This window comes from Carettochelys insculpta, chromosome 2, assembly GCF_033958435.1.
Source record: "Carettochelys insculpta isolate YL-2023 chromosome 2, ASM3395843v1, whole genome shotgun sequence".
NCBI classification, from domain to species: domain Eukaryota; kingdom Metazoa; phylum Chordata; order Testudines; family Carettochelyidae; genus Carettochelys; species Carettochelys insculpta.
Window position 1 is genome coordinate 271515902 of NC_134138.1, and position 21022 is coordinate 271536923.

Consider the following 21022-nt stretch of genomic DNA (forward strand, 5'->3'; position numbering starts at 1 on the left):
ATGTACTGTAATTCACTTCACAGTGATTAGCCCAACAGTGTGCTGAGGCAGTTGCCAATCATGATGACCAATACAGTTTCATGGCTTACTTGTGTTCCCCTCTCCTTCTATAGCCATCTGGGATCTTTTGTCTTGTTCTTTGCAATCTCATAGGGCAAAGTCTATGTTTTTGTTTTGTTTCGATAGCACTCTCACTACAGTAGGGTTCTGGTCCATGATCACTTGTAAGTGCTAAAGTAGGACATATAATATATACTACTACAGGTTGAACCTCTCTAGTCCAGCACACTCAGAAATTAACCATTGGCAGATCAGAGACTTTGCCAAACCCATGGGAAGTCAATATTGTCTAATAGCATCACCAACACTTCCACTGCTTTCTGGGCTCTGAGAAGACATTTAGGGGTAAATTACAGCTACATAACAACACCGAACACTGAGAGCCAGGACTGGTGGCTGTAAAGAAACTTTATGGGATCACAGGAAGCTTGGCAACACCCATGATAAATGGCAGTCCGGCTAACTGAAATCATGCTGGATTACGGATGTTGTGGGATGAAAGAGTGCTGGACTAGAAAGGCTCAACATGTACTACAAATGCTTGTATTTTAAAATACACTTCAGTTAAACTTACTATTGCTTTCCACTGAAGCTTGGAATCTTTCATTATGATACTGTGCATATTTACTTTCAACCTACCTACTCAGATCTCAGAAACATCAAATCAAATATATGTCTTGTTCCTTGGTTGACTAGTAATACGAGTGATTAATTTTTCACTCTAGTGCGTCTGTTTGTTGTGACTTGGTGCATGCCTCTAGATTTAGTTGATTCAAGCCAGTAATGCTTTTATGGAGAAAAACAGAATAGTAGTTCCTATTTTTATGTTCTAGAAAAGCTTGTTAGGGGAAAAGATGCCAAAGACTTTTTCAAACTGGAAGAGTCTTGAGAGTGGCGTGTTAGTGTGTGCTGCTTCCATTAATCTACTTTCACACAGTGAAAAAAGGAAATGAAGTTAATGGAAAGTATGTGACACAGCAGCAACTGTTGCCATAATCATAACATGCATACAAAGAGGGTTTCTGAGGAAATTGTTCCATACTTGCAAGGACCATCATTTACAACACACTTTTCCAAACAAAGGATGAGTCACTGTTGTTATTTTGAAAAAAGAAAAGCCTTTTTAACTATGATTGTAGGAAACTTTTCCTTGGACTGTATTCACTTTGGTTTAAATTCACTTGGAGCAAAAGCATTTGCTATTTCTGAAAATCTAACTACATATTTCGGTATCTAACTTCATAGCCAAGTCTGAGAAACTTAGCCTTTATTATTACTTACTTATTTCTATAAACATTTAATTTGTTGATGATGTAGTTTACAAATAAGGCCAGTAAATGAGCCAGCACAACTTATATCCCACTGTTTGAAGGAGTTAAATTAGATTTCTCTGATAGGCCTTATACAAAAATGAATTTCATGACACTGGAACCAATCCTGCAGACTCAGTGGTGGGTACCTGAACAGTGAATCCATGGAGAGACCCACAGATGTGATTTGTGACTCCATGAGAGAGTGGAGTCCTGCCCATGCTTATGAGTTACCAGAATTTGAGCCATACTGGAGTAATATTTTGTGACACAAACTGGTGGCATTTTGTTGCAATGTGCAGACTGCTAATCTGGCTTCATCTATACACAATATAGCAGGGGTGTGCAAACATTTTGGCTTGAGGGTCACATCGGGTATAAAGTTGTATGGAGGGCTGCGTCAGGAGGCTGGGGAGGGAGGCTGTGATGGAGTGGGGGGGGTGCATGTGTGAGTCAGGCTGGATGTCCGAGGCAAGCAGCAGCTCCCAGTGGCTAAGGATGACCCTGGGGCTACAACTGGCAGATAACACCTCTGCCTGAACAAAGAGCAGGGAGGAGCTGAGCTGGGTTTTGAATCGGGGGCGGCAGTGAGAGGCAAGGAAAAGGGAGAGCTGGAAGGCAGCCAGCCTGAGGAGGGGGAAAGCTACACCCCAGAGGGGCACCCCTCGGGGTCTTCCCCCCAGGACAGGTTGGAAGGACTGTCTCTGGCTGCTATTCTGTTGCTTCTGTGAGAAACTGGACATCTGTTGCCTAATAAACCTGCTGTTGTACCTGCTGAGTGAGAGTCACTCCTGCCAGCAGATGGGGTGCAGTGCAGGGGGACCCCTGAACCCCATCACACTGCTGTCAGAAGTGGGATGCACTGCACCCACGGATGAGCTCCCAGCAGTGGCTGACTGAGCACCAGAGAAGGAAGGAGTCTCACAAGAGTCAGAGGGGGAACAGAGCCATTCCTGCAGCTGCTGCTGGTGAGTGGATACCCCGGGAAATAGCGGGGAGATGGATTATACCCGACTCCTGAAGGCAGAGCTAGCAGGGCTGTGCAGAGAGAGGGGCCTGACCGTGGGGAAGGCGACCAAGGCCCAGCTGATTGCACAGCTGGAAGAGAATGACCGATCCGGGGGGGCAGAGCCTGTCCCGGCAGAAAGTGGCCAGTCAGCCTCGGGAAGCATTTCGGATTCTCCGACAGGAGCAGGGGCTCGACGCCGTCAGACAGACGCGGTGCCCACCAGGTCGCGCTCAGCTAGCGGTGGTCCATCGCGGGCAGAGTCCCCCGCCGCAGAGCTGCGACGGCTGGAACTCGAGGTGAAATTAAAGGAACTGGAGCACCAGGAACAGGAAAGAGAGCGTGAGCACAAGCGCCAGGAACGAGAAAGAGAGCGTGAGCGACAGGAACGAGAAAGAGAGCGTGAGCGCCAGGAACGGGAAAGAGAGCGTGAGCACGAGCGCCAGGAACGAGAAAGAGAGCGTGAGCACGAGCGCCAGGAACGAGAAAGAGAGCGTGAGGAGAGAGCGCGAGAGCGGGAGCATGAGCGAACCATGGCAGAGGCGAGACGCCAAGAGGCCCCAGCTGCGGTAAGCGGGGAGAGGGCCAGACGGCTCGGGGTGGCCAGTCACTTGGAGACGCGTGTGCTGGCCCAGTGTCAGGACACAGGGGACATGGACGAGTTCCTTACCGCCTTCGAGCGAGCCTGTGAGTTGCATGAGGTTCCCCCAGATGAGTGGCTCCGGCACCTCACCCCCTTGCTGGGCCAGAAGGGCGCAGCGGTGCTCAGCCAGCTGGTGGGGCTGCAGCCTGGGGACTATGAACGGTTCAAACAGGCCCTGCTGCATAAGTTCGGGCTGACTCCGGAGATGAACAAGAAGAAGTTCCAGGAGGCGCAGAAGAGGCCAGAGGAAACCCACGTAGATACAACCGCCCGTCTGAAGCAATACTACCAGAAGTGGGCATTCGGAATGGGAGTCCAGTCAGTAGAGGACCTGATCGAGCTGGCGGTCGTGGAGCGATTCTACGAGATGTGCGCACCTGACCTGAGGGTGTGGCTCGTGGACCGGAAGCCAGGGGACTCGCATGATGCAGGGAAACTGGCAGATGACTTCACAAACAGCCGGGCCAGGTTTGAAAGTGAGCCCCACAAAGAGAGGGAGTCTCGGAGAGAGAGGGAGTCCCGGAGGGAGAGGGAGTCCTGGAGAAACCGAGAATCTCAGAGAGACCGGTCCCTAACTGTACGACAGAGGGGACCACCTCTTGGGCAAGCCCAGGAAAGAGGGGCCAGCCACCCACCCCCCAGAGAGCCAAACAGAACCCGGACAGAGCAGCCGGCCCGAGGGACACAACAAGACCCAGGCTGTTACCGCTGTGGGCGAAAGGGGCATAGAGCAGCCCAGTGCCCCAGGCTCCCAGACAGGTTGAGCAGGCCAGGGGGTCATGGAGTCAACTGGGTGGGGTCCCAGAAGTCAGAGGGGCTGGCGGCCAAGGCGGGTGGTGCTGACAATGGGCACTCGGATTGGGCCGAATCCGCCCCACAGACCAGCTCCTCAGGGGGACCAAATGCTCAGAGGCCAGTTTACAGAGTGGGGGCAGCGCTACCTCTGTGGAGCAAGTGTCTCAAACACTTCGAGGTAGACGGGAAAAAGGTCACGGGGTTCTGGGACACAGGCGCTGACGTGACGCTGGCCCGACCCGGGGTGGTGGCACCGGGCTGCATGATACCCGATTCCCACCTGACGATAACAGGAATTGATGGGACCCCTTTCAAGGTGCCCATGGCGAGGGTGCACCTGAAATGGGGGAAGAAGGAAGGCCCCAAGGAAGTGGGCGTGCACAGCCATTTGCCGGCAGATGTACTGATGGGAGCTGACCTGGAGAACTGGCAAGGTGAACGCCCTCGTGCCCTGGTCCTGACCCGTAGCCAAAGAAAACGAGGGGTGTGCTCCCCAGATTCAGGGGTACAGGCCCAGCCAAAGCCACAGGGGCCAACCCTGAGAGAAAGGGGGCCCCCAAAAACCAGATCTCACAGGCCAGGGATGCTGGAGCCAGGCAGGGATGGGGAAGTAGCATCCGCTCCTGCCCGAGCGGAAGAATTCCAGGCAGAGCAGCAGAGAGACCCCTCCTTGCAGAAGCTGAGGGAACTGGCCAGTCTCAGCCCAGCTCCACAGCTGGGGGAGGGCTGCAGGGAGAGATTCCTGTGGGAAAAGGGATTCCTGTACCGGGAATGGGCTCCCAGACGCAAAGCGGAGCCATGGAAGGTCCAGAGGCAACTGGTGGTTCCCCAAAAGTACCGGCGCAGGCTGCTGTACCTAGCCCATGATGTCCCGCTCGCAGGACACCAGGGGATCCACCGCACCAGGAGAAGGTTGTTACAGAACTTTTTCTGGCCAGGGATCTTTGCAGCTGTCCGTCTGTATTGCCTGTCCTGCGATCCCTGCCAGAGGGTGGGGAAGAGCCGGGACAAGGGGAAAGCTGCCTTGAGGCCACTGCCCATCATAGAGGAGCCTTTCCAGAAAGTGGCTATAGACATAGTGGGCCCCTTCAGCAAGGCAACGCGTTCGGGGAAGAAATATATTTTGGTAGTGGTAGATTTTGCCACGCGATACCCAGAAGCAGTGGCCTTGACCTCTATCGACGCTGACACCGTGGCAGATGCACTGCTGTCCATTTTCAGCAGAGTGGGGTTCCCCAAGGAGGTCCTCACAGATCAGGGGTCCAACTTCATGTCGGCCCTACTGCAAAGCTTGTGGGACAAGTGTGGGGTCCGGCACACCTGGGCCACAGCCTACCACCCGCAGACCAATGGGCTGGTGGAGAGGTTCAATGGGACTCTGAAGCAGATGCTGAGAACCTTCATGAATCAATACCCCCATGACTGGGACAAGTACTTACCCCACCTGCTGTTTGCATACAGGGAGGTGCCCCAGGAATCCACGGGGTTCTCCCCGTTTGAGCTGCTGTATGGAAGGAGGGTACGGGGACCCTTGGACTTGCTCAGAGAAGAGTGGGAGGGGACGGCCTCTCCTGAAGGGGAGTCAGTGGTACAGTATGTACTGACCTTCCGGGAAAAACTCACGGAGCTCATGGGCCTGGCCAGGGAGAACCTCTCCATGGCCCAAAGGCAGCAAAAGGTCTGGTATGACCGTAACGCCAGGGCCCGAGCCTATGCCACCGGGGATCAAGTGATGGTCCTTATACCTGTGCGGCGGAACAAGCTGCAAGCGGCCTGGGATGGGCCCTTCAAGGTTGTCAAACAGCTAAATGACGTGAATTATGTGGTGGAACTGTCGAACCGGGCCCACAGCCACCGGGTCTATCATGTGAACATGATGAAACCTTACTGGGACAGGCAGAACTTGGTGCTGGCCGTGTGCAGACACTGGGAGGGGCAGGGGGATGATCCCTTGGTGGATTTACTCACAAGGACTGGAGCCGGCTCCTTGCTGGAGTCTATTCCCCTCTCAGACCAGCTGACCCCTGCCCAGCAGACGGAGATCAAGGAGGTGCTGCATTTGCATCAACAGCTGTTCTCGGACAGACCCGGACGCACTGACCTGGCTGTCCACCAAATAGAGACAGGCACCCACGCCCCTATCAAGTGTGTGCCATTCAGAGCCACAGGGAGGACGGCTCAGGACATAGATTGGGAGGTTGAAGACATGCTGGCTCTGGGGGTGATCCAACCCTCGTCCAGCCCCTGGGCCTCTCCCGTGGTGTTAGTCCCTAAAAAAGATGGGTCTGTTCGGTTTTGTGTGGACTATCGCAAGCTTAACACCATCACTGTCTCGGACGCCTACCCCATGCCCAGGCCTGATGACCTTTTAGACAAGCTGGGGGGAGCCCGTTACCTCACCACCATAGACCTCACCAAGGGGTACTGGCAAGTGCCATTAGACCAAGATGCCCGGCTGAAGTCGGCTTTCATCACTCCTGTGGGGCTCTACGAGTTCTTGGTCCTGCCCTTCGGCCTCAAGGGGGCACCCGCTACCTTCCAGCGTCTGGTGGACCAGCTACTGAAAGGGATGGAGAGCTTTGCCCTGGCTTACATGGACGACATTTGCATCTTCAGCCAGACGTGGGAGGACCATGTGTCCCAGGTCAAGCAGGTGCTGGACCGACTCCAGAAGGCCGGTCTGACTATCAAGGCAGGGAAGTGCAAGGTGGGAATGGCTGAGGTGACCTACCTGGGCCACAAGGTGGGCAGCGGCTGCTTAAAGCCAGAGCCAGCTAAAGTGGAGGCTGTCAGAGATTGGCCAACACCCCAGACTAAGAAGCAGGTCCAGGCCTTCATTGGGATGGCGGGGTACTACCGGAGGTTTGTGCCCCACTTTAGCTCCATCGCAGCCCCCCTCACGGAGCTGTGTAAAAAGGGAAAGCCTGACAAGGTGGTTTGGACCGAGCAGTGCCAAGAGGCCCTCTGCGCGCTGAAGGAGGCTCTGGTCAGGGCCCCAGTGCTGGCAAATCCAGACTTCAACAAGCCCTTCCTGGTGTTCACCGATGCCTCGGACGTGGGGCTGGGGGCGGTGCTAATGCAGGTGACTGACGAAGGGGAGAAACACCCCATCGTGTACCTGAGTAAGAAGCTGCTGCCCCGGGAGCAGAGCTACGCGGCCATAGAGAAGGAATGTCTGGCCATGGTGTGGGCGCTGGGGAAGCTGCAGCCGTACCTGTTTGGACGGCGTTTCACCGTGTACACCGATCACTCACCCCTGACCTGGCTGCATCACATGAAAGGGGCCAACGCCAAGCTCCTGCGGTGGAGTCTGCTCCTGCAGGACTACAACATGGAGGTGGTCCACGTCAAGGGGAACAACAACACCATAGCCGATGCCCTGTCACGCAGGGAGGGCCCCGAACTTCCCCAGGTCACTGGCTAAGTGACCCCGCTCAGTGCGGTCTGGAAGGGGGGAGAGATGTGATGGAGTGGGGGAGGTGCATGTGTGAGTCAGGCTGGATGTCCGAGGCAAGCAGCAGCTCCCAGTGGCTAAGGATGACCCTGGGGCTAAAACTGGCAGATAACACCTCTGCCTGAACAAAGAGCAGGGAGGAGCTGAGCTGGGTTTTGAATCGGGGGGCGGCAGTGAGAGGCGAGGAAAAGGGAGAGCTGGAAGGCAGCCAGCCTGAGGAGGGGGAAAGCTACACCCCAGAGGGGCACCCCTCGGGGTCTTCCCCCCAGGACAGGTTGGAAGGACTGTCTCTGGCTGCTATGCTGTTGCTTCTGTGAGAAACTGGACATCTGTTGCCTAATAAACCTGCTGTTGTACCTGCTGAGTGACAGTCACTCCTGCCAGCGGACGGGGTGCAGTGCAGGGGGACCCCTGAACCCCATCAGAGAGGCTATGTCACCCCACAGAGCCTTGTATGGCCTGGCCCCTGCCACCTGGCCTCTCGTAACCCTGTCCCATCAAAACCTCCCCCGACCACTGCTCCCTGGACTGGCAGCACTGCAATCACACCATCCACAGCATAAGGGCTGGTAGTGTGGTGTTAGCCGATGGTCAGGTGAGCTGCCACTATACCCTTGTATGAATATGAGATTTCAACTGCCAGAGCAGAGCTCACTAGTGACCAGGCTGAGAGCCATTGAAAAGCAGCTGGGTTCTTTGTTTTGTGTTCGGGTTTGAACAGTAACAGGAGGAGTCAGGTTACCACTTTATCAATTACTTTGTTTATTTATCTAACAAGTTAATCTCTTAAGGTTACAATGTTGCTTTGTTTGTTTACCTAGCAAGTTAAGCTCTTGTGGTTACAATTGTTACAAGGTTTATACTTTGATTACAAATAGCTAGCATACACTCTAATTCATAGATCTATACTTGTTAAATTCATAGATTTATACTTGTTGAATGTGTGCAAAAAGAAATGAAAAGTAAAATACCTAACAGGTCTTATTCTTACCCCTGCATTACCGCGTGGCTTGGCCAGTTTTTCTCTCTCAAGCCCTTGGGAAGAAGTCCTTTGTCCTTTTTTTTCTCCAGGAGTCGAGCGTCCCCAGGGACCTGGGGAGACCCCCCACCCTCCTTTCTGGCAGGAAAGGTGATTGGAGCTCAAATAGGGGGTCTGCCGGACCCCTCTTTTATACCCATTGGGTCATGTAGGCTTCTTCCTTGGTTTAATTGAATTAAACTGTCTGATACTGGTTCTCACAGGGAGTTCAAGGGTGTAGTTCACACCTGTGAGGTAGAGACAATTAAGGGCATTTGTGTCTTAATGGGCTGGGAGATTTTCCTCCTGTCTGGGACAAGTGTCCTGGCAAATCAACTGATGGTAATTAGCCAAGGGCAGTCCAAGGCCCAACTGTTAATTAGCCCATTGTTCTTAGCTTTGCTCCGGAGCTTCAAAGGCGGTGGCTAAGATAAGCCCATCTGTGCTCTCAGGCATTCCAGGGCTGGGCTATTCCTTTTAACCCTTTCGTGCTCTGAAGCACCTAGGGAAGGCAAGATGGAGTAGAGCAAAATGGGGGTGGGGGGTTCTGTCTGACTACATGTGGCAACCAGGTTGTCCAGATACCAGAGGAATTGAGGATGCAGGGGAGAGAGGCTCCCCACCCTTGCTTGCTGAGCTGTCCAGAAGTTGGGCTGGCTCCTCCTGGCAAAGCTGTCCTAAGCCCATTCCCTAGGGATCAGAGTGATGGGTCTGAAGGGCTGGATGTGGCTCACAGACCATGGTTTGCACCCCTCTGCCATATACAATGCCATCTACTCCTGTGAAAAATTTGGCTTTGCCTTTAAAGGTGGGATTGTTCATACATTGCTTAGTTTGGTTTTCTGCTCTGCTGTTCCATTGCATGTGAACCATTGGTAATTTTTTTCTTTCATTCATTTTAATCTAGAAAGACTCCATTGTCCATATACAATCAAAGTGACCAGGTGAAAGATGTCCTAGAACTAGGTAAGTCCCATCATGCTTCGTTTGGTCTTTCTCTCACGTTTTTTCACAGCAAATCAAACTTACAAGCAATGTGCATTATGGTTTGTTTTAAATCTAGTCAGGTTCCTCACAGTTGTGTTTTAACTTTCTAGATAAGATGGTGTGCTCACTGGCTCCAGTCCCATTTTAACATTTAGATGTTAGGCCAAGAAAGTGGAGCTAGCAATTAAGAAATTTAAACAAACAATTGTCTTTTAATTGTCCCACTAAGAAATTTAATTGAAAATATTGGGACATAACAGACAGTGGTTCTCATGATCTCATTCATGTCATCTTTTTCCAGATTACAATACAAGTACCTGTTTAAAGATCAGAGCTATTATATAATAATATGGGGAGATACAGATCTCATAGAACTGGAAGGGACCTTGACAGGTCATTGAGTCCAGTCTCCTGCCCTCATATCAGCACCTAGCACCATCCCTGAGAGATTTTTTTTTTTGTTTTAAATTTATCGAACCTGCCCCAGACCCTTGAAAGGCCCCCTCAAGGACTGGAATTGCAACCCTGGGTTTACAAGGCCAATGTGCAAACCACTGAGGTATCCATCTTGCCCTCCTGCCGCTGATTAAAGTTGCATTAGTCATTATTATAAACCACTAGCACTAGGTGGCATGGGGATCCTGGAACGAAGGCAGAATTTGGTTCAACAGGCAATATTCTCCATATGACAAGATTTCTTCTCTTTCAGTTGATTTTGATGATGAAGCAGTGGTGGAGGAAGTTAGTAGGAGCCCAGAGATTTCAAAACAGTATACACCTGAAGTAGTATCAAAGCCAATTGATATATCCCTGGCAAAAGTAAGACAAATGTATTATATTAAATACAAAATTATGCTTTAACTCATGTTATTTCTCTAGAGTAAGCCTAACCCTGGAGTAGCTTTTAGTTTTTTACATTTAGTGCATGTGTGATTCACAATCCATTAAGTGCTAATGATCAGAACAGTTGCATTTTTACACGCCTTTGTTAACTATCCCAGTTAGCTGTGCATCTTTGATGTGTTGTCGTTTTTTAATAAGTTGTTTCAAAAGCAGTATTTTCAGGGGGGAGGGGTTAGAATGGCGAAGGAAGACTACTGGGGTCTTTTGTTGATATTCTACTGACTTCTGTGCAACCTTGGGCAACTTACACTTTTCCATCCTTCATTTTATACCTTTGTAAAATGGTAATAATTACATTTACCCTCCTCACAGTTATACAGTAAGACTTCATTCATTTTTTTGTAAAGTGTTTCAGGGTCCTCAGATGAAGTGCAGTACACAGGTGGAATGTATTGGTATTGTTTCATCATCATCATCATCATCAGCAGCAGCAGCAGCATCAACCATGGGCTCAGTGCCTGTTGGTGTCTGATGCCTCTCTTGCTATTTCCTTCCATCTCCGTGCAGTGGCTTAGTTTCTGTAGACTAGCCCCACACCAATCTACGATATCATCTACCCATTCTCTGTGAGGTCTGCCATGGAATATGCTTAAATTTGAGAAACCTCACACATATGTGCAAAATAAGAACTTATTTTCCCCACTTCACTCATGACCTAATCCAGTGTTATTGGAGTCAGTGGAAGCCCTTCTAAATGATTTATTTCAGATCAGGCTTAATCAGGCCCTTTGTTTATTGGTATTGTATGCTGATGGCTTGGAAGAAGTGGACTTGTTCATTATCACACCTGGGTTATCACTAGTTGTAGAGAAAATCAGAGTTAGGCTCTTTTTCTAACTGAAACCCATTTACATGTTTACTTATCCTCCAAATCAAACCTTTTAGAGGTAAAGCAGGGGTCAGCAATCCCCGGCAGGCGTGCCAAGAGCGGCGCCTGAGCCAATTTTCATCAGCATGTGAGGCGGAAGCCTAGCCTTGCCCCTCCTTACCCCTGCAGCTGGAAGTTTGCTCAAAGCCATACTGCTTGTGGATTAACGAAAGACCACCTAATGCTACCAACCACCACCTAAAGGGTCAATCTCTGTTTCTTCCTTTATTTATCAATGAAACTGTTGTAAGAAGGACATTTAAGGTATGTCTGCACAGCAAAGTTATTTTGAAATAATGGCATGATGCAACCACTATTTCAAAGGAATATCAAAATTGTGCACCACTGATTTCAAAATTGGCAAACCTCATGGTGCAAGGAATAGCACCTCTTTCAAAAAAGGTATTTCAAAAAATTAGGAAGAAGGGTGCTTTCAAAAGCGGGGTTTCCTTTTGAATGAACCTCACCTACATGGCTGTTTTGACTTTCAACATCAGCTCTTGCGATCCCACATGAGTATGCAAATGAGGTGTGAGATATTTAAATCCACACTTCATTTGCATTTCCGATCAACCACATTACGTTACAAAGTATCACTGGCACTCATAGGGGTCAAAAGATCAAAGTGTGCCTCTGCACTTCAGAAAGGTTGCTGACCCGGGCATAGAGTGATTTGCTTCATTTTATTCCCCAGTGCTTTCTTTCAGGCATAAGTATCTTAATACCATGTGAAGGGCTATTCTCATCGTAGTTCCCACTCAGCTGGAACTAAAAAGCGTGAGAAAACTTATGATTCCCAACTTGATTTCTAGATGAAAGCAGTCTGAATAACTATCCAAACGTGATGGCATTGATTTTTTACTTGCATCCATTTACATTAGCATTTCTCCACTGACTTTAATAAAGCTATTTTTGATTGTGGTCAACAGTGTGAATTGGATAGTTTTTGCATTTCCTAGTACAAATATTATTCAAAACTTTGAATAACATCTGTCTCATACTACCATTTTTGGTAGGTAAAACTGACTTTTGGTTTCACATAATATGCCAGCTAAGGTCCTTCTTTCACAGCTTATTTTTTATCTCATTCCTTATATCTTTTATTGAGGATTGGGAAATTGAAACCTATTCAAGAGGAGCCCTGTCAGTTCACAGTGGCAATTTTTTTAACCATTAGCAAATACTTCTTGCTTCATATTATTAACTTTGAGGCTGTGTTCTGTGAACCTTTCAAGAAGCACCCTTTATCCAGTTATCTACAGAAAAAAAATCATAATGCTGAGCAACACACAGCATTATTTGCTGAAGGAACATCATGTGCTGAAGGAACATTGCAGGAAAAGGAAAAAATGACTCCTTTTGAGTGGAAGTGCCCTGCTATTTACAGTATTTATAAAACAGAAATTAAAAGGGTGGTTATATAGAGTTAGTCATTATCCTGCCACGTCTCCTTTCTGATTGCAAATTACGGAATGCAAATATACGTATATTTTGGATTTGTTTTTAAAATGAGAGCTTATTCCCCCCCTTTTTCTTAGGAAATAAAAAATCTTTTGTTTGGCTCGAGCCTTTGTTGCTTCGGTGAAGAATGGAAAATCCAGAACTTTACGTTTAATACTATACCACAGCTAAAATACGGCATTGTGCAAAAAAAGGTACAGTAAATGGCTTCCTTAAAAAGTTTCCAGATGTTGTATATTACCTTAATAAAAGAAATCAACCTTCTTAAAAGATATTCCTTTTTCTTTTACCTCAGTGGTTAATGAATAGACTTTTGCTACAGAAATCTGCAAAATAGTTAAATCTTATAAGGAGATTTGGGCCAGATGGAAAACTAGAGAGGAAACTCAGGCTGCTCCAGGAAGTTTTGAGGAATCAGTAGGTGCTATATATTCCTTTCAGTCAGTCCTAAACCAGCACTCTAGCAATGCTTAGAACAGTGATTCCCAGCCTTTCCACTAGTGCTGACCTCCAGTCACCCCCCAAAACCATTTGTGGACCCCCATCAAAGCCAATTCTGTGTACGCTTCATGAAATGAAAAAGGAAATGTAAATAAGGAAACATAAACAAAGGCTTCAGATTTTTGGAGAGCAATTAATAGCATTTTTGGAAAATAATTAATTTAAAATACTAATTGATTGTAACTTTGCAATTTATTTAAAACTTATTTCGTATGTTCCTTTTTATTTATCTTTTATTTTCTTATGGACCTCTGGCAATACCCTTGTGGACCCCTGGTGGTCTGTGGACCCCAGACTGGGAACCACTGCCTTAGAAGACACAATTTCAAAATACGGCGTCATCTAAATGAGGATTAGAATATCTTTGGTCATTTAACTTCCTGTGGAGGCCAAGAGAAGGGGACTAAGCCCCAGAATTCTGATGACGTTTGTAAATTTCAAACAGATACTGTATGTTTTGCTTCCTAACTTCCTTTCAGTTAATAGGTTACGTTGTGACGCCTTATAGTGTTACTTTCTGTATTTCACTCCAGTTGTTAAACCGTAGTGGTTTGGAGTGATATTAAGCCATTGTTGTGTTTCATGTACATTTTTAACATTGGGAAGTTTCTTTGACATATAAAAAAAAACACCCTGCTATCACAGGGCAGATTTCAAAAGAGCCATTCATTTGTTTTATATAAATGATTTATTGAAAGAGTGAAGAAAATAATTAAGTTTATCTGCTGAATATTTGTTCCAGATGAAAAGTATTTGTTATCTATTATTTGCATTGTGGATTGCAGCCCCATTGCGCTAGGCCCTGTACATACCTGCGACAAGCAACAAAATGACATTGCTAACTAAATATAAATTGCCTAACTAGACGGGCTATAACAAGATGAGCTTGTCGTGGGCCATGTGTCTCCAGGGCACTGACAGAGAGTGAATTCAAACCCCTTGTAGACTGTATGGAGTATTGTCACTGATCCATTTTTGATAATGCTCTAAGTTGGCAGACCACATTAATACACAAGTATATAATGGGTTGGCTCATATATTTAAATATGAACCTGTACCTCAAAACAGTAACAGAGAACAGAGAGAAGGGTCTTCCAATCACACTGTCTGAGTGAAGCCCATTTAGCACACTACTTTTTTCTCTCCTTATTATTTTCTGTGGGTGAAATTCTTGCCTGTGCAGAGGATCCCCACACGACATATGCATCACTGAAATGCTGTTTTGGGGGTTTGAATGGATTTAGTTCATGCAGAGGCTGTGTGCGTGGGTGGTGGGGCTCTGCATAGAGGTTAATAAACCCAGTAGCAATATAGACCTTCAATTTTTTTATTCATCTTCAGGTTAGGTGCATGTTCCAGGGTCATGAGGAGTAATATATTGCACCTGATGGTAGAAAGGAGATAACTCCTGTCCTTGACGTCATAGATGCCTGTACAGTATGTTCTAAGCACTTCCAGAGAGAACACAGAGGAAGCAGAACCCCCAATTAGTAATGCTGACTTTTCATTTGCTTGAAAAATCCGCATAATGCTGCAAATTCAGTAAGCCAAACAGATAGGTCACAGAACGGCTTAAACTTCAATGAGAACATATGGGTTGTGAAAAGTTCTCACCAGCATCAAAGAGTGCTCGTTGTTTTGTTCACCCCGTGTATTACTCACTGTAGGGAGGCCCGTGTGGAGTATTGGCTGCAGTTCAAGCCTGTGTCCTGCAACAACTCCTCTTTGGAGACGGAGACAGAAATAGTGATATGCGGTAAGTCAACATCTGACGCTAGAAATACTTTCCATTCTAAATTAAACTAAAATTTCGTCTTACTATGGCCAGAAAGAAGCCTTTCTGAGCTTGACCCTGTTGACTTTGCATTTATATCCAGAAAACAGAAAGTGTTGCATGATTTAGTTGTGCTTCTTTGGACTTATAGAAGTTGCCTAACATATTCACTATGCCTAGGGCTGCACTGTAGCCCCAGGGTCTGCAACTACAATAGTGAGAAGAGCCATTTTTTTTAAATTCAGTTACAAAAGCAGTACTTCAAGAGCTGCAATCATGTGAATACGAGACAGTCCTTAATAAATAATGTCAAACCGTACTTTTTATCACCCCTGTTTTAAGAACAGCACACACAATGACATGTACCGGTTAGAAAGTTGTTGCCCCCATCTCCAGGCTTTACATGCCTCTGCCCTGATACCCACCTCCTATCCGAAGCTTTACCCCATTCCTACAAACCCATTCCCCATCCCCAGGATTATCTAGCCTCAGCTTGTACAGCTTCTCCGCAGCTGCCTCCTCCTTCTTAGCAGGCTGTGCAGCTCTGGCAGGGCAGACTTGGCCACCCCTCCCCCTAACTCTCTGCTCACTTCCCCCACATGCAGCATGGGTGGCTCCTTACCCTGCCAGCTTTCTCTTCTGGGGCTCCCTGCTGCAGCAGATCCAGAGGCTGCCACCACTTAAACAAACAAACAAACACCTAAATTCAGTTGGTTTAATGGCAGGCAGCTGAATTTAATGTTTTTGTTTAAGCAGAGGAGTCAGCGGCAGCAGCGCTCAGAGCTGCAAGTGGCTCCTTAAAGAGCCGCATGCGGCTGTGCAGACTCAGGTTGCTCACCCCTGCTGTAGCCTGAACTCAAAATAACGGAATTTGTGCTGTGCAAATTGTGTAAGTCATTTTGAGCAAACATTTGGAAAGCAACAAGGGTTCGTGGAAATGAAATATCGTACTTCAAATAGCCCTGCTATTTCAAGCACAGTGTTTGGCCACGGGGCATCTATTTTGGGATACAAATGTGGGGATTTTATGTTAGTGAAATTTTCAAAAGCACCTGAACACTTAATTTGCATTAACTTCAATAAGAGTTCTGCACACAGACACTTTTGAAAATGCTTCTGTGCCTATCTGCATGTTTTAGGTTCTTAAATAATGTTATAATCTATCCCTAAACCTCTTTCTCTCCTTATGGAATAAAATCCTGGCCCCATTGTCCTCAGTAGCTCAAGGTCTTCACTCTAGCCCTGTAAATGTGTCTTAAAGTGAGTGTAAAGTAAGAACTTCTGCTTTAAGATTCATGTTTCCTTGTCAGAATAATGCAAAAGGACAATGTTCTGTGTACATGAGACAGAGAAAGTTCAGATTCTTGTGGAAATTATGTGATCTCTTTTCAGATTTTTTGCAGTGATTCCTGATGATGATTCCTCATGGAATCATGAGGTCAATTGGTGGATATTAGCCAGGATGGGTAGAAATGGTGTCTCTAGCCTGTTTGTCAGAGGTTGGAAATTGATGACAGGAGAGGGATCGTTTTGGTGAATACCTGTTCTCTTTACTCCCTCTGGGGCATCTGGCATTGGCCTCTGTTGGAAGACAGGATCCTGGGCTAGGTGGACCTTTGGTCTGAACCAGTGTGACTGTTGTTATGATGTCATGTAAAATTCTGAGAAGGGTGAAAATAAGGATTTGACATAAAATGGGTGAAAATGTCCTCAAAGTGAAATGGTGACTGGGGTTCAAATGAAATATTAGCCTACAATTGAAAATCTATTTCTGGAATTCATTTTATCCTTCATCTCTCTTAATAGCACCATTAGGGTACAGATTGGTATAAGTCTTCACCACTAGCCAAGTAATCTCAACACAGGCCCAAAATGAGAATAGAGGTTGCACCTCTGAAAACTGGCATTGTCTGGTCCAGAAACATCTGTGGTCTGTCAGGACCATGGGTGCTCCTGGACCAGAGACTCCAGGAGCCTAAGGGCAGGAGCACAAGGTGGGAAGCCTGGCTGGGAGCAGCAGGAGAAGGGGACCAGAGCCCTGTGACATTCCAAAACAGCACAGGGCTGTGACTGGAGTCCCCTGCCAGTAGGCTAGAGCTGGAGTCATGTGGAGGCAGCATGGGGCTGGGAACAGATCCCCAGGGCTGCATAGGGCAAGGGCTGGAGGTGTGGCACTGCATAGGGCCAAGGCCAGGGCTGGAGCCCAGAGCATCAGCCTCGGACTGGGATCAGACCCCTGTAGCAGTGCAGCATGAAGTCAGTGCTACCAAGAGCCACTGTAGATCCCAGGGCAAGGTGGGAAGGAGGGCTGTGCCCTCCTCCCTTCCAACCATGCACAGCCAGACCTGCGCTTCCTCAGCAGTTCAAAGGGGCCTGGAACTCCAGCCACCACTGCTGCTACTTTAGCAGTCACAACAGCTGGAACTTCAGGTCCCCTTGAAAGGCCAGGCCCAGAGGCAACTTCCCCCTTTGTCTCCCCTTCCCACCCCCAGTTGGCTGGCATGAACAGGGACAGAGCTGGAGCCCAGTGGCAGGAGCCAGAGCCTTTGGTGTAAATCTGAAAAGTAGCTATTCGCTTCTCACCTTTAGCCCCACAGTTGCAAAATGAAAAACAATTAAGGTTTGGGACCTATTCCATTGCATTATATACCCTCTCGGAAACCGGCTGTGTCTTATAAGTTGATGGAATTCAAATTCTTTCTCACTCTCTCTCCAAAAAACAAAAACAAAAACCCACACATGCAAATGTTACATTAGTACATTCCCAAATAGCAAATGATGTTTTTGAGACCCATGCTATTATATTTTTATTCTTATACTGCACTGATCTCCACAGTATCAGCTCAAAAACATCTCCATTGGAATTCTTTAGCAGGCAGTACTTCAGAGCCATTATCTTGTAGTAAACCTCTGCTCACCTCTGCTGACAGGACCTTAACTATAATAGTTACAAGTTTGCAAGGTCATTATTGTCCTTTACAGCAGTGCGCCTCACCTGGTGTGCCACGGCACACTGGTGTGCCACAAAGCAGTGGTTGTGTGCCTCAGAGCTGAGCGCTGGGAGTGCTGTCTGCTGCTTTGTGCATGCACCCCACTGCTTGGTGGGAGAACTGCATGGCAGGGGCTCTGGGGTGGCAACAGTGGTGGCAACAGTTCTGGTAAGTCACCAGCATCGAGTTAGAGTGAGCGGGAGATGGACGTGGCTGGTTCAGGAGGAGAGGAGGGGGTTTGGGTTAGAGTGTGGGGCTGGGACGCCTGGTTCTGGGGGAAAGGAGGAGGACTGGGTTAGAGTGGGGGGCTGCAGGTACCTGGCTCTGGGGTAGGCAGAGGGGTTGTGTTATATAACCTGGATGTGCCGTGAAATTATAATGAGAGCTGAGGTGATACGGGTGGCTAAGCACTGCTTTACAGTATTGACAGCCTGAGAATTTCCTCACTTGCTAAGCTACCTGCTGCAGGCATTTCCACTGCACCTGGCATTATAATATTAGGCATCTTATTTCAAACTGGTTGGGGGCTTGAAAGAAATGTCCGGTGGGGAAGATGCAATTATAAGTCTGGTGCTAACCTTTCAAAACATTATTTTTAGCCACAGTCTTTATTGAACTTCACTTTTCTCAGCAATCTGTTTGTTACAGCAGTGCTAAATCAAGGATTTAATGAAGTAATTCCAGTTAAGGCATATGCATGGTTTTGTAATATGAAAATATCACAGCTTAATGGAATTTGTTATTCTGATATGCCTTTAGATAAAGGTCTGGATAATCTGTTTGAGTACGTTTGTAATTTGTCTGTGTCTGATAAAAACAACTTAATTGTCTGAGAGCTATTTCAAATCACTGATCTAGCTTACTTAGTCAAGGTATGCCCTGTATGCACACACCCAGTATGCCCTGTAGCCTATATAAAATCTCGTTGAGTAGATTTTTAAAGGCAAGCCTCCTTTTCTTGAGGGATATTGTCAAGTTCTTGCACACAGCTCCTCTTGACCATCCTTTCGCTTCACAATTTCAGAACGGAGAGTGCACCATGGAAATGTGGACTTCAAAATAAACTGTTTGGTAAACAGAATCGGCTTTCACAAGGAAGAAGTGAATTCTAAGTAGAGATGTTAAGGCAGGGACAGCGATTGCTCCGTAGCAAATTCCTGGATGGGTACATGTACTGTCAGAGGTACTGATTAATATGGCTTTAAGGATATGGGTATAATGCAGTTAGTAGTAAGGTTGCAGCACATCTAGCCATAGCAAGTCTCACTTTGGTTTAGATAGTGCCGCAAAGAAGGGCTGTGATGATGAGCGTGCATCACTGTACAGATTAGGAAAACCAGTACCCAGAGTACCCGGTAGGCCATGTTGAATCCCATGTCATTGCATCTCCACTGCTCTTTTTCAGCTGAGCGGCCTGGATTAAGTGAGTCAGAGTGTGCCTCTGATTGCAGTTAAACACACTCTAGTAGTAGGCATCCTTCAGTCTGCATAGACTATGGATCGCGCCCTTTAAAGTTTCAATTGAGGACTTCATTTACAGCGTCTATTGTGACTATGAAGACCCACACGAGAGTGACAGTCCTTGCTGCATTTCTTGCAGATGTAGTGGGTGTCTGGCAAGTCCTTATTGTGCTTTTTGTGCACTCGCTTCTCCTCTGCTAGCTGTCTGATCTTCATCTCGCCCTTCTGAAGGCCCTTGTGTAACCCCTGCCTCCATCTGCTGCGGTCGTCTGCTAGTTCTTCCCAGTTGTCCAGCTCGATGTCTACCTCTCTGAGGTCTCTCTTGCAGACGTCTTTGTAGCGCAACTGGGGGCGTCCGGGAGGTCTTTTGCCAGAGGCTAGCTCACCATACAGGATGTCTTTTGGAATCCTTCCATCATTCATCCTGTGGACGTGTCCAAGCCAGCGGAGTCGACGCTCCCTGAGGAGGGTGTGCACGGTTGGGATTCCAGCTTGCTCGAGGATGGCGGTGTTGGACACTCTGTCCTTCCATGATATTCCAAGGATGCGCCTGAGGCAGCGCAAGTGGAAGACGTTCAGCCTCTTTTCCTGGCGGGCATACAGGGTCTAAGTCTCGCTGCCATAAAGGAGGGTGCTGAGGATGCAGGCTCTGTAGACTTGAATTTTGGTGTGAGTGTACAGCTTGTTGTTATTCCACACTCTCTTGCTGAGTCTGGACAGAGTTGTGGCCGCTTTTCCGATCCTCCTGTTTAGCTCAGTGTCCAATGACAGGGTGTCAGTGATGGTGGACCTGAGGTAAACAAACTCGTGGACGACCTCTAACGTATAGTTGTCAATGCTGATTGATGGGGATTCGGCAACATCCTGACCGAGTACGTTTGTCTTCTTTAGGCTGATGGTAAGCCCAAAGTCCTTGCATGCTTTGGAGAACTGATCCAGTAGTTTTTGAAGCTGGTCTTCTGTGTGAGACACTACAGCAGCAGCATCTGCGAACAGCATGTCTCTGATGAGGACTTCTTGCACCTTAGACTTAGCTTTCAGCCTTGCAAGGTTAAACAGTTTCCCATCAGATCTTGTGTGCAGCAAGATGCCCTCTGTTGAAGATCCAAAGGCATGCTTCAGGAGGAGTGCGAAGAAGATCCCGAACAATGTCGGAGCAAGCACGCATCCTTGTTTGACGCCACTCCTGATTCTGAAAGCATCCGATAATGCTCCATCATATTGGATGGTTCCTCTCATGTCTTCGTGGAATGACTGGATCATCTTGAGTAACCGTGGAGGACAGCCTATCTTGTGGAGCAGTTTGAACAGACCATCCCTGCTGACCAAGTCAAAGGCCTTGGTCAGGTCAATGAAGGCTAGGTAGAGTGGCTTTCTCTGCTCCCTGCACTTCTCCTGCAGCTGCCTTAGAGAGAAGACCATGTCAACGGTAGACCTCTCTGCGCGGAATCCGCACTGCTATTCGGGGTACACCCTCTCAGCAATCTTCTGGAGTCTGCCAAGGATGACGAGAGCGAACAGTTTACCAGTGACGCTTAGGAGGGAGATTCCACGGTAGTTGTTGCAGTCGCTTCTGTCTCCTTTGTTCTTGTACAACATTACAATGTTAGCGTCGTGCATATCCTGTGGAACCTCACCCTCTTTCCAGCATAGGCACAGTAGCTCATGTAGGGGTTAGTATAATAGAAAAAATGGGAGGTAAAACATTAAAATCGAATGAAGAAACAGCTCTCCCAGTCTGTCTAAAGTTTTGATACAGTCTCCCGCAACATTCTTGCCCATAAATTAAGG

At 47.6% G+C, this 21022-nt stretch overlaps 1 protein-coding gene across 3 annotated transcripts in view; it reads left to right on the forward strand.

The window, feature by feature from the left end:
* Positions 1-21022, forward strand: part of MINDY4 (MINDY lysine 48 deubiquitinase 4) — a 126433-nt gene that overhangs the window by 45528 nt on the left and 59883 nt on the right. For 2 of the 3 annotated variants that reach the window (XM_074985176.1, XM_074985177.1), the window contains exons 6-9: positions 9194-9252; positions 9983-10092; positions 12583-12699; positions 14674-14762. In XM_074985176.1, coding sequence (XP_074841277.1) covers positions 9194-9252; positions 9983-10092; positions 12583-12699; positions 14674-14762 — 375 coding nt within the window. The remainder of the gene's footprint in view (positions 1-9193; positions 9253-9982; positions 10093-12582; positions 12700-14673; positions 14763-21022) is intronic. The other variant, XM_074985178.1, reaches the window with a different exon arrangement.